The 17025-nt window shown below is 39.4% G+C and overlaps 1 protein-coding gene and 1 non-coding gene across 3 annotated transcripts in view; one reads left to right on the forward strand and one right to left on the reverse strand.

Moving 5' to 3' along the window:
• slc1a7a (solute carrier family 1 member 7a) overlaps nt 1–17025 on the forward strand; it is a 34067-nt gene that overhangs the window by 14866 nt on the left and 2176 nt on the right. For both annotated transcript variants that reach the window (XM_062428516.1, XM_062428517.1), the window contains exons 3-8: nt 4985–5200; nt 10672–10714; nt 11349–11580; nt 11826–11925; nt 12341–12574; nt 16003–16197. In XM_062428516.1, the coding sequence (XP_062284500.1) occupies nt 4985–5200; nt 10672–10714; nt 11349–11580; nt 11826–11925; nt 12341–12574; nt 16003–16197 (1020 nt within the window). The remainder of the gene's footprint in view (nt 1–4984; nt 5201–10671; nt 10715–11348; nt 11581–11825; nt 11926–12340; nt 12575–16002; nt 16198–17025) is intronic.
• trnal-uaa (transfer RNA leucine (anticodon UAA)) lies at nt 13986–14068 on the reverse strand. Its single transcript has one exon. It is a non-coding gene; the product is annotated as a tRNA-Leu (tRNA).

Below are 17025 nucleotides of genomic sequence, written 5' to 3' on the forward strand. Positions count from 1 at the left end.
GAATATGTGGCAGGAGGTGTGATAGAAGTATGTTTCTACATAAAGTATATTATCTTTGGTTGACGGTTGATGAGGAAATATGGATTATCACATTTTTTCATCAGTTGGGGTGGGTGTGATTCAAGACAAAAAACACACTTATCAGTATCCATCTGTTTGAAATCAAACCAAGACTTCATTTATCCACACATGAATTAAGATGCAAAACACATTCAAATTACAAAGAGTGCTTATCTATCCAAAGTAGAGGGAAGACAAATTAAATGTTAAAACATCTAAATAATCAGCTGATGAATCGGCAACTGATTTGAATAATTCTGCCAGAGATAAAAGAAAACTTTGTCAGTAATAATGTCCATGAAATGAAATAATCCCAAAGTAATTCTTTATATTTTAATCACTCATTGCTATTCATTTTATGATATTTCTATCACTTCACTTTTTTGTTGATTTCATTGTTGCTGCCACCTCACAAAACAGTAGCACATCAAATAATCACTATATAGTCAGGGCGCATGAATAGTTTCCATCAAAAATACAATATTTGACGTTATTATTATCAGATTTAAGTGCACAGAGCTAGGAGGAGTAAGGGGTCACAGGTAAATCCCTGAAACAGCAAATGTAATTTTTTTTCCTTTATGATCTCCAGCTGAAGCTTTTTTTTGTGTGTGTTTGTTTGTTTGTTTGTTTTTGTTTTCCCATGAACTGCTGTATGAAAAAAATCATGTCAAGGTAGCCAACATCTGGATTACAACAGTGCACCACAGTTGAAATCATTGTCTGCCATTTTCCAGATGAGTGACTTTTTTTGCACCACCAATCCACTTCAGCTTGACTCTGTATTTACAGCGTTCTGATTTTCCTGCTGGAGGTAGTCTAATGCCTGACTAGCGCTTGTAAGGCTCCTAAAGTAATCAACGCTGCAGCTGCACTTATTGCCTGATATACCAAAGGGACCAAGGTTTATTCACACCAGCTGTGTATCATTTTAGTTAATGTAATTCTAGTAACACCACAACACTAACAACATGGAATAATAATAACCTCCACTTCACTACATTTAGCATGTATGACTTTATGTTATATACAACGAGAATTGAGATCATGACGGTGACCACATCCTGGCTAATCAAGCACTTAATTGGTTCTATACTGGCTCGATAATGGTCTTACTTATGCATACTAATATACACACTGTCTCACATGCTATAGGCTGCAATTTAATAAATTGTAATCACACCTTATGTCTATTCCTTGAGTACAATACAATGATGAAACTGAAATAGGAATGTTCAGTGGAGTGCAGCAGCAGCAGCAACAGAAGTCCTTCAGGGTAGAATGTACCTTTAAAAACACTCACTTTTACTTTTATTTTGTCAAAACACTAGAAATACTTAGATCAAAAATGACCATTATTCTTTAGAGATTTCCGGTGTTGATACAAATAAATATAAAAACAATTTGTTCCTCGGGAAAGCAAAAGTCAAGTTCTGTACTTGAGAAGATTGGAAAGTGTCACCTCTGTAAGTGAAGAGTGAAGTAGAGAGCTGTGGTGTTGCAGCAATGAATGAAGATACTTACTCAGCCCAGCGAAAATATTTTAAATCTGTCAGACAGATATTACACCTATACTACATGGAATTTCCTGAACTGAAAAGCCTGCTGACAGGTGATGAATTTCATTGTGTGGGTCTGTCCTGCTAAGTGCAGGGTCAGCTGCAGATCAGCGTCCCTGAAGCAGCAGGCAATTCAGTGGGTTGGATACATCTATGAGTGGGAGTGGTAGCTGTAACACTATTGAGAAAAGAAAAATACAATTGGCCTGTTTTCGAGATATACATTAAAGAAGGCATGAATACAAAACACCCTGGTGGTCGAATGGTTAGAGCGCATACTACATAATCGGAGTGTCCCTGGTTCAAATCCAGTCAGGGACCAATGCTGCAGGTCATTCCCCTCTCTCTCTCCCTGTTTCCTATTGGCATTTCTGCGAGTTACTATCTAAATAAAGGCAAAAAGACCAAAAATAAAATAAAAGAATGCATGAATACATTTCATGTATAATGGCATTGTTAAACATTTTATCCATCTCCATATTTCATGTGCTGAAAATAAAAGGCTAGTTGGTCTTAACTGTACCTTTATGGTTCACATCTCCATTCATATGCATAGAAAGGGTTTGTTTGCAGGGAGCATAAGTGGTGACACTTTCAAACTACAAAGATGGCCAAAATGCTTTTAGCAACTCGACAGCAGCTGAGGGACTGCAGCTGAGTGGAATAGCTGAGATTGATACTACTCTCATGTCTGTGCGCTATAATACAAAAGTAAATAAGGGAGACAGTTAGTTAGCTAAGCTTAGGAGACAGACTGGAAGCAGAGAGACACAGTTAGTCTTAAAAAACACCAAAAGTACCAGCACATTTAAAGATCACTGATCAACATGTTTAATCTTCACTAAAATGGAAGCACGAAAACAACAAGTTGTGGTTTTACAGCATTTTACAGGTTTTGTGTCAGACTATTTTGTTAGCCAGGAACAGTAACTTTCTGGTTTCCTGCTTTTGTTAAGCAATCAGAAATATAACAGAGGAGCAACTGGTGTAAGTGTTTACAGTGCTGCAAGACAAACCAATATTGTTTTTAAAATGTTATCTTTAAAAGTCATTCAATAATAATTACAATTTGATTTCATGCTGCACACAGTGCAAATCCACACAACAATAAGTAAATGAAGTCAGTTTATCTTGCTGAAGTGAATGTGCAGCCTGTTGCTTGTTACTCCTCATCTAACAGCTCACTGTAGCTGCTCCTGCTTGTTCCATTACTCCCTTAAATATTTAAAAATTATAAATTTGCCAAAAAAAAATCCAAGATTGACTTGTCTGTTTTTTGGAGACCCATTTTTGGTGAACCATTACTGTCAGATTTGACCGACATGACACTTTTACTGCTTTACAACAAAAGCCACCACATGTTTCACCAGTTGAATGCTAACAATGGGAAGCAAAGGCAGTATGAAATGTTGGGTTTGCATCAGTAGTAGCTCAATACGGCTCTGCTACTGCTGCTCATACACATAATGTTTGCTTATGTTATGTACTATGGCCTATTCCTTTACGTTAAATTCAGTATTTCAGGGTATCTTAAGGGTATATTCTTTTTCTTGCCCCATCCAGATTTGCTCAGACAATCCAGAAATTTGAAAGATTAGAAATATTTACCCTGTACAGCTGGAAAAGTGTCTCAACTTTATTCAAGGTCATTTTATTGTAATGAGACCAGCTCTAAGGAAGCAGCCCATCACTTGTGCACATACTGTATTCCCACCTCACTGTCAGCTCAGGCTCAGCTGTCCTTTTAATCATTAAGCTTCAGTTCAAATCAAATGTGGCTTTGATTCACTTGCATGAATCTTTTTTTCCGTTTAGCTGTAAAATGTTCTATGGCTGCAGTGTAGTGAAAATAAATAATCCTGTGCTTAAATCCAGCTTTTTATAGATAAATGCATGCAGCCTTTACATGTTGAAAATGTCTGTGGCTGCTGACACTTTTAACCGGTTTCATACTTGTACACTGCGGAAATCAGGCAGAAATCAGAGGCTTTTTGATGATTCAGCATACTCAGTTGTGGATAAATGAATGATCTGCTATCACAGACATCCTCGCTTTATAGTGGCGCAACTTGCACTGCATACTTGCAAATTTAACAAGTTGTCACTGACTGGTTGAAAAATTGGATTAAACACTTTACATTCACACTAAGCAGAGTCATCCATAGGAAATGGAGACTGTCGTACATTTCGGAGATGATAAAAGGAGGAATGGCAGAATAAGGGTGACTGCACAGAGAGACTGAGAAGCACCATCCAAACACTTGCCAACACAAGCCAGATTATGCTTTGAATAGGAAGGAAAATCTTGTCACACCAGCTCAAGAGACAGTAAAGATCTCTCCAGCTCTCTCCTCCTACTGCCACTGGCTTCACCCACTTGCTGTTCCACTATTTCAACAGTTTCTCCACACTTCTTCACCCATCTGCTGTTCCACTATTTCAACAGTTTCTCCACACTTCCCACAAATCACATCTTCCTGCCTTCTTTTTTTTCACATTTTCTCTGTACCAGCTGAGAGGCAAACAGCACGGAATGTGCTTTTTTGAAAATGACTCTTCTGTTTATAGTGTTCATGATTACAGTTGCTTTTCACTTTTCTGTGAGAGCAATCAACGCTCTGAATGGCTGGATCCACATGTGAATGTGGAGCAGCAAGTGACAGCGAGAGAAAGACAGATTACGGGGATATCTTTTGATTTGATGCTTACCTCTCATTGTCACGTTCAACATTTTCTCGAAGATGGCCTTGTATGAGATCTCCACCTCTCTGCAGAGGCGGTGTGTCATGTAAATGAAGTCTCTGGTTTGAAAACAGAGAGTTCTGATAAGTGGCTGCCATCATGTCATAACCAGACACTCAGCTGATGGTTGGGGGGTTTGCTTATGCCTGCACATAAGTATGTTATTAGAGTAAATAGTGAATAATATGAATTATGTCTTTTAAATGTTGGTAGCACTTACAACAGTACATTTACAACTACACGTTTTATCATAAACTGACTTGCCCACTTAAATAAATCTGCCTCTATCCTTTTGAACCTATAACTCAGTAATATTTAATTAACTCACAGCTTAACATAATAATTTAGTGCCTCTTTCAATTATTCTTTTGCTGCGCAAATGCTTTGAGTGCAAATGAACACTGAGGTTGTTAGCTGAATAACTGCAACAGAATGCCAATAAGCCAAACATTTGTATTAATTCAGTCCCCCAGTGCAGGAACAGAAGCTCAGACAGTTATTGACACAGAACAAGGGCAGATGTGTGGCAGCAGTTTCACACAGTCCCTCTCAGTTTCTAACACGACCATCTGTCTTTTTGTCTCCCTGCCTTTGTGTGCTCCCACTTTCTCTCCATACTTCAGTTTGATGTCAGGTCTAGCTGCCCTGGACGCCAAGTGCTCCAGCCGCCTGGGCATCATGACCATCTCCTATTACCTTTGGACTACCTTTGTGGCTGTGGTAGTGGGCATTGTCATGGTGTACATCATCCATCCAGGTGGAGCCGCTCAGAAGGAGGACTCTGATGAGAGCAAGAAGCCAATGACCAGCTCTGCTGACGCCCTGCTGGATCTCATTCGGTAAGAGACTGTCAAACTGTCAATGCGCAGTGTTGGTTAGCTCAGGAAAGTATCATCATCATTATTAGAAACAGGATAGGTGGCCCAGATGTGAGGCACATAAGCAATTACACCTTTCAGACAGAGGGCTACACAGAGAGACAGAACAGCATATGACTTGCATGAATAAAGAGTACTGCATTTGTGATACTGCATTACACTTACTCATCTGAAATTAACAGAATATGAAATATAGAAATCTCCTGGACAGCAATCCCAGTACTTTTTACATATATACATATGTATATATTACTGTCTTTTTTCACTCACTATTGATGTTAGTTCAAACATGGGGGGTTAAAGTGGGATTTAGCAGGAGATGGCACCCTAAGGTCTGGTATAGTGGTGCAGTGGGGAAAAAATGACTCTCCTCAAATCTCTCCCAACTTGATTTGTTCTGTGAGCCCAGATGGAGTTGATTTCTTTGTGGATAGGCTATATGATAAACTGACCTTTTCCTAAGTACCAATTTCTTGCTGAGGCTCTGCTGCGCTGTGCTGCATTTAAACTGACCAGCATGTACATATAATATACATATCCACTGTCTGATTTAAAATAATTCTAAGATGAATTATAATACTTATGCAAGCTTTGAATTTTATCATTATCACAATTAACATGAATTATGTACATTCTTATTGGGACATTATCATCCCAATTTGAGTCCACTTCATGCTCCAGTGTGACAGAGCTAAAATCAGCCCCCTGAACAGCGTTCACAGGCAGACCAGGGGAGGAGGGCCCTTAGGGGATTCCTGACAGTCACCAGTGTGCCCCAGCGAGCTCCCTGACCAACACTGCGTGTAATGTCAGTCAGGGGCTGTCAGCTACTGTTTTAGTAGCAAGACAGATAGTCAAATTCCATGCATGAACAGCGTGTGTGTTTTGTTGATATTTGTTGAGTTTGAGACATTGTTTTGAAATTACCTACCACTTCAGGCTCACTCTCTTCCTGTAGCTACTGTGTAGATGCTGAAGTACAGCGACCGCAAGTTTAACATCTGCATGCATGAATCCACTGAAGGGCTGCGATGAGAATGAAAAAAGGATATGTGTTGATGTGGGGGCAGAGCGGGGGGACATTAATTTCTGATAGCTAAAAGGAACAACAGGCTGCAGAACACGAGAAATTAACTTGCTTGACATTATGGTAACTGCCATTCAGATTTATTTACCTATTAATTGAAGGTACCAGAATACTATTATGGATCATTCTGGTTCACTTTTTAATCCTTGTGAGCAAAAAGCACCGGCTTCAGACTGCTCTGAACGTTCAATTTCAAACAGTTTTGCTTTCTTTTTAACTTTCAACCTGAGCTGATTGACTCATGACGGATTTCTTTATATGGTCATCTGCTCCAAGCATGTTGCTCCGCTAACATCCATTGTTTTGGGGGGTGGTCACACTGAGCCATTACTAAGTCGAGCTGGCACACTGTGAAAGTTTTTCATTACACAGCAGGGCATAGTAAAATAAGAAGTTTACCTGTTGGAGATGTGCTAGTCACTAGGGCTGTTTCTGCATGTACTATTCCTCCGTGCATTATTTCTAACTGACCCTCTGCCTTTAGAAACAGAGGCTGAACTGAGGGGTGGCATAAAGGGCCAGTATTTTTGAACTGTGTCATGCAAAGCTACTCTAGTCCCGAAATAAAAGTATAGAGCTGGAGGTGTGCATTATAGGTTCCCTTTAATCATAATGTCGATACTGTGTGCACAGCACTGTCACTTAAAGATGCCTTATAATACCTGTGTTTTCAATGTCTTGCTCTGCGTGCTGTCTTATGAGGACTGAAGTGGAGGAAATTGCTTGAGCTCAAAGTGTAAGCCCTGAGCCTCATGTGCCAATGGTAATTGTGCTAAGCTAATTATCGCTGCTGAGGCATGGAGTGGTTTGTTTGAGGTGAACGTGGGTCAGCCCTGCAGTAAGAAACATGACAGTGAGGCCCTGAGAGCCACTGTGTCAGTGTGACAGTCGGTCAGTGGGCTTAAAGTCAGTGGCCTGCGACACAGAGACCTGCTGAAGAGTTAACTCCACAACCAGAATATTAAAGTTTATTGTGATTCTATTTGAATACAAATGCATATTTTTCAAATAAACTTCATAAAAACTTCATAAAATACCTTATGAGTTTTTATCTGAGGAAAAAAAGAATCAAGCTCAGTCATCTAAAAGTTGTCCTCTTAATTCTGGTGTTGTTTTTTAATATTCTTGCGCGTTTTAATGACAAAATCAAATCATATTAGAAATACATTGTATATGAATGACTCCCTCAGGATGATAAAAAAGGGAGTAATAAACTGGCCAAGCCCATAAAATCTAACTATGTACTGATCATGTGACAGTGGTGAAGCTCTGTCGTTGACAGGATCTCAGCCTATTTGTGTGTGTGTGTGTGTGTGTGTGTGTGTGTGTGTGTGTGTGTGTGTGTGTGTGTGTGTGTGTGTGTGTGTGTGTGTGTGTGTGTGTGTGTGTGTGTGTGTGTGTGTGTGTGTGTGTGTGTGTGTGTGTGTGTGTGTGTGTGTTTTACAGAGCACAGCTGTGCTTTGGATTTATCTCGCAAAGCTTCTTTAGAGCCCTCATCTATCATGCAGGGATACTACATTGGTACACTCACAAATGGGCCCGACTGTCTGCGGTCATGTGTGTGTGTATGAATGTGTGTGATAAGTATGTAAAGTGAGCACAGTATGTATGAATATGCGCATACTTGGATTTAATAGGGACACAGAGGTCAGAGTGGTTCATTAGCCTGCTTTGCTCTGTCTTAGACACAGGATTGGCTGTTGAAAGGCTAAATGGTCAAATCCATGTAGAATACTCACTGCAGTCCAATGACTTATACCACATTGTCCCTCTATATCTTCACCATATGTCTTTGAAGTCAATCTGTTGTATGCATAAGCTGTGAAGATACAATATGCCGTTTAATCTCTCTGTATGTGAAATGTGCTGTTTAAATTTTGAATGTGATTTGAGCTCTGTGTTGATGTGGGATTTACAGTCACTGCTATTACGATGGTAAGTTTGTTGTGATTGATGGCAGACTCTGTTCTCTGCACTATTTTAGGAACGCTACATATATGACTCAGATGTAGGAACAGTCTGCATCAGGAACAAATGGTGCTTCTTATTACACTTCTCTTATTACACTTCTCCCTGTTTGGACTATACTATTTCGGAATTCCAACAATCTTAAATTAGGTATTTTTCTAACAATCATAACAGTTTTATTTGATATTATGAATAAATTAAGTTGGTGGTTAAACACAACCTAAAATGAATAGTTTGTGAGGTAGGCATGATGGGGAACCTCTCATCAAGCACCGGTGCAAAAAGACTGATGAACATCTATCAATAAGCCTCATTTTATGTGTACTTCTGCATTTTTACACATTTTGTGTGTGCGTGTGTGTGTGTGCATGCGTGTGTCTGTGCGTGCATGTGTGTGTGTGTGCGTGCGTACGTGTGTGTGTTCTACAAAGTCTCCATCAATCAAAGGGGTTGCTGGACAAAACTTTTTGTGTGGCTTCAGTCTGTACACTGAACTTGATTTTTCATTTAATGAGTGTGTCAAATCGTGTGAAACACGAGGTTATCCCATTGTGCTGCACTCCTTTATATGGTCACATGTAAAAAGGAAATTACCTACTACAATTTACATTGTGTACTTAAACAATTCATTGTCAGATTAAAGGATTTTTGTGTGAGTCATCATAAGCTTCAGCTGTGCTACGAAAATCATGTTTGGTTCTTTTTTTTTGTTTAATTTAATTCTATCAACTATCCCTAGGCTCTCTTCAGTATGCCATTCTCCTCTTGTTGGTTTACATTGGTGTCAGTTTCTATTGTGAAACACCTTGAACTTGGATGTGTTGTATAAATAAAGATTATTTTTAGTTACTGTACTGTATTTCCAAATTGCACTTTCACTCACTGAATCATATTTTTCTCAAGGACACTTGGACATGTGGACCTAAGCCACAGCTTCCTGCTGGCAGTAGAATAACAAGAAGATTCAAGTCATAATCTATTTTTCTCTATGAAATGATTACTCCAGCGTCATCAGTCCGTACTCATGGTATTATTTCTGACCTTTTCCTCTGCCATGTGACAGTCCTACAAGCCTATATAGTAACTGCGACAGTGCACCAGTTCTGTAAACCCTCAGTCTCATTTAATTATCTTAGAAAATATATTTGAAAATCACTGAACTATGTGAGAATTTAATCAAAGTAATATCAGTATACAGTATATCCATCCTTCCATTGACCATAACCAGTTATGGTAATCAGGGTCCCTGCTTATAGTGGGCAAGAGGTGGGGTTCATTCTGGCAAGGACTCAGGTGTGTGGCCAGGCTGACACATAGACAGACAACCATTCACACCCACAATTCATTTAGAGTCTATAAGTAGCCTGACCAGCATGTCTTTGGACTGTAGGAGGAAAGAGGAGCACCCAGAGAAAACCCCCACAGGAACAATGAGATTATGCAAATGTATCACAGGAACAAGCTCCAGCAGCAGGTTTGGGTATATATATAAAACAACCATTATACTGTATAGTTACTAAACATCTGCCATCCATTTTAGTCCATTATATGAGTCAAATCTGTTGAACAAGCTTTCATCTGTTCCCCTGTTTATGACAGATGTTGGGCACCCATGTCCCACTGATGTTACGCTTCCACCCTTTTGCACTAATTTAGCCCTGGTTCCCTTTTGTTTGACTATTTTCAGGTTTTCATCTCTCCCTGCTGCTTTTGTTGAGGTCTCTGCCTCTGCTGCAGCTGCTGTTGGTAGGCAGTGCATGTGATGCTTTTTTGTTCAGCAGAGATTTGAGTGGGCTTTTTTGGATGGTTATAAAAAAGTATATCTCCTCCCTACTACCTAACTAGCTTTCTGTGTGGAAATAATGAAGGCCATAAAGGTTTTCCCAGAAAAGATAAAAGCAGGAAAAAACATACTGATCAATGTTTTAATCTATTGGAAAGGTTATTCTTTTCATGAAGAACTCAAATGAGCTGCATCCAGGTAAAAGCTGTCCCTTCGTATTGACTTCCAGAGTTTTAAGTAACAGAAGTGTTGTGGATTGTGCAAGTCAGTTCCATAATGAGGTTTCTAATTTACATAACGTGAACATATCTGTCATGTGAATTTATAAATAATTCAGTTTTAAAGCGAGTTTAATGTTAAGAGAAAAACAAATGAAATTTCTTTCAGCATTGTATGCTGTGTTAACTCAGCCTCTGTGTTCTAGTCATTGTGGTCTTGCTCTGTATGTGTTTTTTTGTGATTGTGAAGGACATTTTTACAACAGGCCTACTTTGGAAATACATATGTATTCATTATTTTTTTTTACACTACATTACAAACACATCTGCCATTTAATGAAAGCTATTCATATATTCTCAAAATTCTCTTCCTCAGCAACATGTTTCCAGCCAACTTGGTTCAAGCAACATTCCAACAGGTAAGCTAACATGATAAAGGCAAAGATATGCTAAAAAGAAGGGGGGGAAAGGGGGTGGGGGGTCAAAACACAAACTAACAGCACAAATATTTTGAATAAAGGTTTAAGCAGTCGTTTGACATTTTGGGAAATATACATATTCACTTTCTATCACTCTCATGTCATGTCTGTACACTAAAGCCAGTTAGCTAGCTTAGCATAAAGACTTGTGGAATGGGTAAGTGAAACAGCTAACAGCCACCAGCACCCCCAGAGCTGACTAATTAAAACATTATATTCTGTTTGCTTCATCTGCACAAAAATCATAGTGTGAAAGCAACATACTTGTGTATCATATCTTTTAACAAATGAGATATAATGTGTTAATTAGTAAGCTTTAAAGGTGCTGGTATTGATCATCTCATGGAACTACCGAGGGAAGGAAGTGAATATGTTTATTTCCCAAACTGTGGAACTATTCCTTTAATGCTCACTGAGGCAGCAGTATCACATTTATAAGGTTGTACATAATGACCTGTATTATTAATGAATGAGCCCACATGTGTCACCATGATGTGAGAATCTGCTGCTTGCTCTGTTGCTGGTTTGTTCTCATCATGTTTACTGACGGGCTGTATTCTCTTTTGGTTTCAAGTATCGAACCCAGAGAGTCCCAGAACTCATCCCCAAGCCAACAGTGGCTCAGCTCCTGGACGAGACCACCACACGTAGGATCTACATCTACGGCATCCAGGATGACAACGGCACTGACATCCAGAACTTCTCCCTGGATCTCACACCACCACCTGACGTAATCATGAAAACATCACCTGGTACCAGCGATGGCATGAATGTGCTGGGGATTGTTATTTTCTCTGCGACTATGGGTAGGTGGTTGGCATGGTTTCATCACACACACCTTCACATAGTAACATGAACAATGCATATGCACTCATATGCAAAAATGCCTGATTAAATCATTGGCACACCCATCCCTTTGCATAATTTAGTTTAAAGTGTTTATGTAAAATGTGTATTGTCTTTAATTTATCCTGTGAGGTACATCATTGTAGATGTGTTACTGATGCATTTATCAATTCATGCATGTTCCACTTGTTTTGTTTCAATCCAGGGATAATGTTGGGGAGAATGGGGCCCAATGGAAGCGCTCTGGTCAACTTCTGCCAGAGTGTGAATGAGGCAGTTTTGAAGATTGTTGCCATTGTCATCTGGTAAGAGCTGTAACATCAAAGTAAACGACACAAAAAAAACTGCTACATTTTAGATTGTTTTAAATTAGTGAACAGTTACAGGCTACAACTTTTTTTAAATAAAAATCATAGTAATCATAATTTACCTGAAACCAATTTCTGAATCTTTTTATCAATGGTGCTAGGGGTCGCAATGTCAGTCAGTCCGTCCACCTCTATCACTACCATGAAGTGGCTGTAGATTATTTATGATTTATTACTATTCCCACAGTTCCTACTACTGACATGATTGTAAATGAACTGTATGTGGACACTGGGTGCACCATGAATGTTAAACCTTCACACCATGAAAGGAAATAACATTTTGAAAAGAAAGCTTATCCGGTATCTGCATTTCCTGAACAAACCCCTCTCATCATTGCTTTGTTCCCTCCAGGTATTTTCCCTTTGGCATTGTGTTCCTGGTTGCCGGGAAGATCTTGGAGATGGATGACCCTTCAGCCATGGGGAAGAAGCTGGGCTTTTATGCCATTACAGTGGTAATGGGCTTAGTGCTGCACGGCCTATTCATCCTACCAGCGATGTACTTCTTCATCACTAAGAAGAGCCCCATCGTTTACATCAGAGGCATTCTACAGGCCCTGCTTATTTCCTTGGCCACCTCTTCCAGGTAAAAATCTTGAAGTCTATAAACAGTCTAGTCCCCACTTTTTAAAAGCAAATTCTATTGTTAATTTTGTACACATACATTTGTTTCTTCAGGTTTTTATGTGGTCCCTTGAGGAACAATAATGAAATGTTTTCCTTATGATGTTTACAATTGTACAATTATATGATATTATATAATATACAATAACAAACTTCAATTTGCAACTCACCAAAAATAACAAGCAACAAAGAAAGTGTCGAGGTCAGAGTAATTACGCTTTTATACTACACTATTATGGCGCTTTTCCACTACACCGTTCCAGCACGACTCGCCTCGACTCGCCTCGACTCGCCTCGGTTCTTTTTGCGTTTCCACTAGGGAAAGTACCTGGTACCTGGTCCTTTTTTAGTACCTGCTCTGGTGAGGTTCCAAGCGAGCCAAGCCGGTACTAAAATGTGACGTCGACACACTGCTGGCCGCTGATTTGTAGTTGTCGCTGGAAGCGTCATGAGCCGTCCCACACAATAATCAAACCCAGCATTTTTAAATACCGGCAGCAGCGTTACAACCATAGTTACAGCCATACGGCTCCATTTTCTTGCTTTGTGTGAGACAAAAAACCACATACAGCAGCAAGTACACCACTACCTCAATGTCCTCCATTGTTTATGTGTTTTGTGTTGCGTATAAACGACCCCGCCCACGTTGAGTAGGTACTTTTTTGTAATGGAAAAGGAACCGTGCCGAGTCGAGGCGAGCCGAGGCGAGGCAAGGCGAGGCGAGTCGTGCTGGAACGGTGTAGTGGAAAAGCGCCATTAGTGTGAATGGAGTGGATAATGGAATTCACATTGAATGCAATGAATGTTTCACTGTGACCCTTTAACCTCGTGACGCACAATCTCAGTGCTGTCTTTTCTGTTAAGGCTATATATTGGTGTTTTTCAACATCACTAGACAAGTCAAGTCAATTTTACTGGTATTTCTAGTCTTTTCGACCATTCAAAGCGCTTTACACTACAACTCATTCACCCCATTCACACACATTCATACACTGATGGCAGGGGCTACAACGCAGGGTGCCAACCTGCACATCAGGTGGAAGTTAACCATTTACACACATACACCGTTGGCACAGCAACGGGAGCAATTTTGGTTTAAGTGTCTTGCCCAAGGACACATTGACATGTGGACTGGAGGAGCCGGGAATCGAACCGCCAATCTTCCAATTGGGGGACGACCGCTCTACCTCCTGAGCCACAGCCGCCCACAAAACCCAATTTCCTCACCTATTTCAGACTCAAGGTAGTTGTTCAGTCTGACCACACATAGGTGATGTGTATATCCTAGTTTCATCCAACAACACCTCACCAAGACAACCACAAGTCCTGAAAGTGATCAACTGGGAATGAACTCTACTTATTATCAATTATTTTACCAGGAGTGGGGTTCGAACCCACGTGGGCTTCTGCCCATTGGAACTTAAGTCCAACGCCTTAACCACTCGGCCATCCTGGTATCCTGGCCATAAGGTGCTTCATATCACCATAAAAGTAATTGATCAATACGGTAAAGTTGTTATTGAATCTAAGCTTAAAAGTACTGAAATACAACAACTTAAAATGAACACCTAATCAAGCACTCACACACACACACACACACACACACACACACACACACACACACACACACACACATACACACACACACACACACACACACACACATTCACCATTCATAAGCCTGAGAAAAGATAAAACGTTTTAAGTTTTCTTTTAAAGTGGAAATAAACAACATTTTTTGTTTTAACTTATTATTATGAAGCAAATGTTGATTGCACAGTGTAATGGCTATAGAATAAAGATACCATCGACCTTTAGATTACTTACGCTTTCACTGAGCAAATTTGTCTGCCACTGGGTATAATCTTCCTGGAAAATAAAGGCTCCATTTACAGCACAAAGGAAGTGTGTCAACCACTGCACACATAACTATTGATATCTATATCCCATAATGATTTGATACAACACAACCTTGTGACCAACCTCTTTCTATTGTCTAATTGCTATATGGTAAATGTGAAATATTTCACAGCCAAATCTGATTGTATACTACTTATGTCTATGTATGATACATTTTAGTCGCATTGGCTAAACTACCTGAATAAATATGTTATTGATTTCTAGAGGGCTTTCTTCTATGCATCATAAATACTATTGTGTAAAAGGTAATTGTCCAATTGCTTGTATCACATGGTGGCTGTATTATCATGCATTGGTGTGGTAGAGAGCATATGAGAGGTATTTTTTGTAGGAAGCCACAACATTGTTTCTGATAAATGAAACTTTGTCATAAAGGAACTCAGCAAACTTATCACAGTGTAGAATGTAATTCTTCTGGAACTGAAAAAACGAAGGAAGCATTATTTTAAATGTTTATAATTCACTGAGAATATCCATCATCACATTACTTGGATATGTCGCAGCTAGTTTGAGATACTCATTGGTAAACCAGTTAGCATTAATGTGACGACTTTTAATAAATCTATTGGCACTCTGCACTTGGTAGTACGGATCGAATCAAAGAGGATGCAAAAGTGATCTGACATTAAATATGTCTGTTAGCAATACAACCATACACCTTGTAGCGTTTAATAGTTGAGTGACAGATTGTTTACTCCTGGATCATCGTCAGTGACCTTTTGGCATACACTCATCAAATGCTCTCCTGCTACTGAGAAATATTTTCAAGATTTGTTCAGTGAGGCTGTGAAGGATAAATATAATTCACTATTAACGCAATTATGTTGGTACAGCTTATCAAGAGGAAGAATTTCCAGATCTCACCTGGCTTGCTCACATTATTAAAAACATACACTTTTTTTTTGCCTGATTTGTTATCACAACATCTACACATTTTTGCACACAAAATGTACTGTGGCCACTTGAGTCAAGATCTTGATTCATTTGTGTCCATGTATAACCGTTATCTGGAATTTTTTCCATTCATTTCTGAACCTATTTGTTCCTTTTGTTACCCTCTAAACACAAACTATGTGTGTGTTTACTTCAGCATTTTCCAGCGTTTAAAAATGCAAAACACGTCTGTCATACACTTGTTTTTTAAGTCCAAATTTTGGAAGCTGTGACAACAACTGCGAAATTACTGCGAAAATAATCCAGTAAATAAATATATATTGGCAACTGCATGAACACCAATTTTAGTGAGTCTGTCATGACTCCACCATGGCAGGAAAAACAATACACCTACCCACAGAGAAAATAGCTACTTGGAATAATGTAAGAAAATTGTTAGACTTCTGTCTTTATTGTGTGATCAACAACACCTCAAATAATTATATAATCACAGCTTCTGTATGTTATAGTCTTGATTACACATCTTGTCTCAGAAGAGGCTCATTATCTGGCATTATTTATATTTTTCTGCCGCAGCTCAGCCACTCTGCCTATCACCTTCAAGTGCCTCCTTGAGAACAACCATATCGACAGACGCATCATCCGCTTTGTGCTGCCTGTGGGGGCCACCATCAACATGGACGGCACCGCGCTCTACGAGGCTGTGGCAGCCATCTTCATCGCCCAAGTGAATAATTATGAGCTAGATTTCGGACAGATCATCACAATTAGGTAAGACTGGCTACATTTTGACTGTAACTGTCACACAAAAAAAATTTGCATTTGATGGAAATGTTGTATAAAATCTAATAAATGTCAGCCGGTGTAGATTCCGATGAAAAACTCCACATATGGGAATCATCAATTTCAGTTTAATTCCCCAAGGAGTATTACTCATCCTGTGAAAACTGTTGTATTCTGTCCTCAGTGACTCTAAAGGCAGCTTTCTAAAGCTAGAAAAAAATAACACTAATGATATCATCACAGCTCGGAGACTACGTTTCAAACTAATGGAGTTTGAAAAACAGGCATTTAGCCTACTTGGGGTGTTTTGAGTACAACATGTGAATTAATCACGCCACGTCACACATTTAGTTTAATTCTGAATTAATAAAAAATATTATGGGATTTACTAGATACACATATATGTAAATGTCACACAGATTACGCCTCATATGAGCTTCTTAGTCTGATCAGATTTTTGCTAAATCAGTCTGGAAGCCCCGGGGACAGAGACAGACTGACAGATATACACACAGACAGACAGACAGACTGGCAGACAAAAACACTAACACCCCTCTCATTAACACTATCACATCTACCTTTTTACGCACAGGTAAACAAGTCTACACAGGTCCAGAAACATGCCTGTCCCTCCTCTGATTTGATGACATGTCCTACTGTAATAACATTAAGCAGACCTCTCCTCATGGCTTCAGTCTGTGCACATTCCCTCATAATCCCTTGGCGGTAAAACCCATATGACCTGTATTACTCATGTCCCTTGTCACGCCAGAATTATAATCATTTTTCCCTCTCTCTGCGTCCTGTTCCCGTGCC

This window comes from Scomber scombrus, chromosome 11 (assembly GCF_963691925.1).
Source record: "Scomber scombrus chromosome 11, fScoSco1.1, whole genome shotgun sequence".
Lineage (NCBI taxonomy): Eukaryota > Metazoa > Chordata > Actinopteri > Scombriformes > Scombridae > Scomber > Scomber scombrus.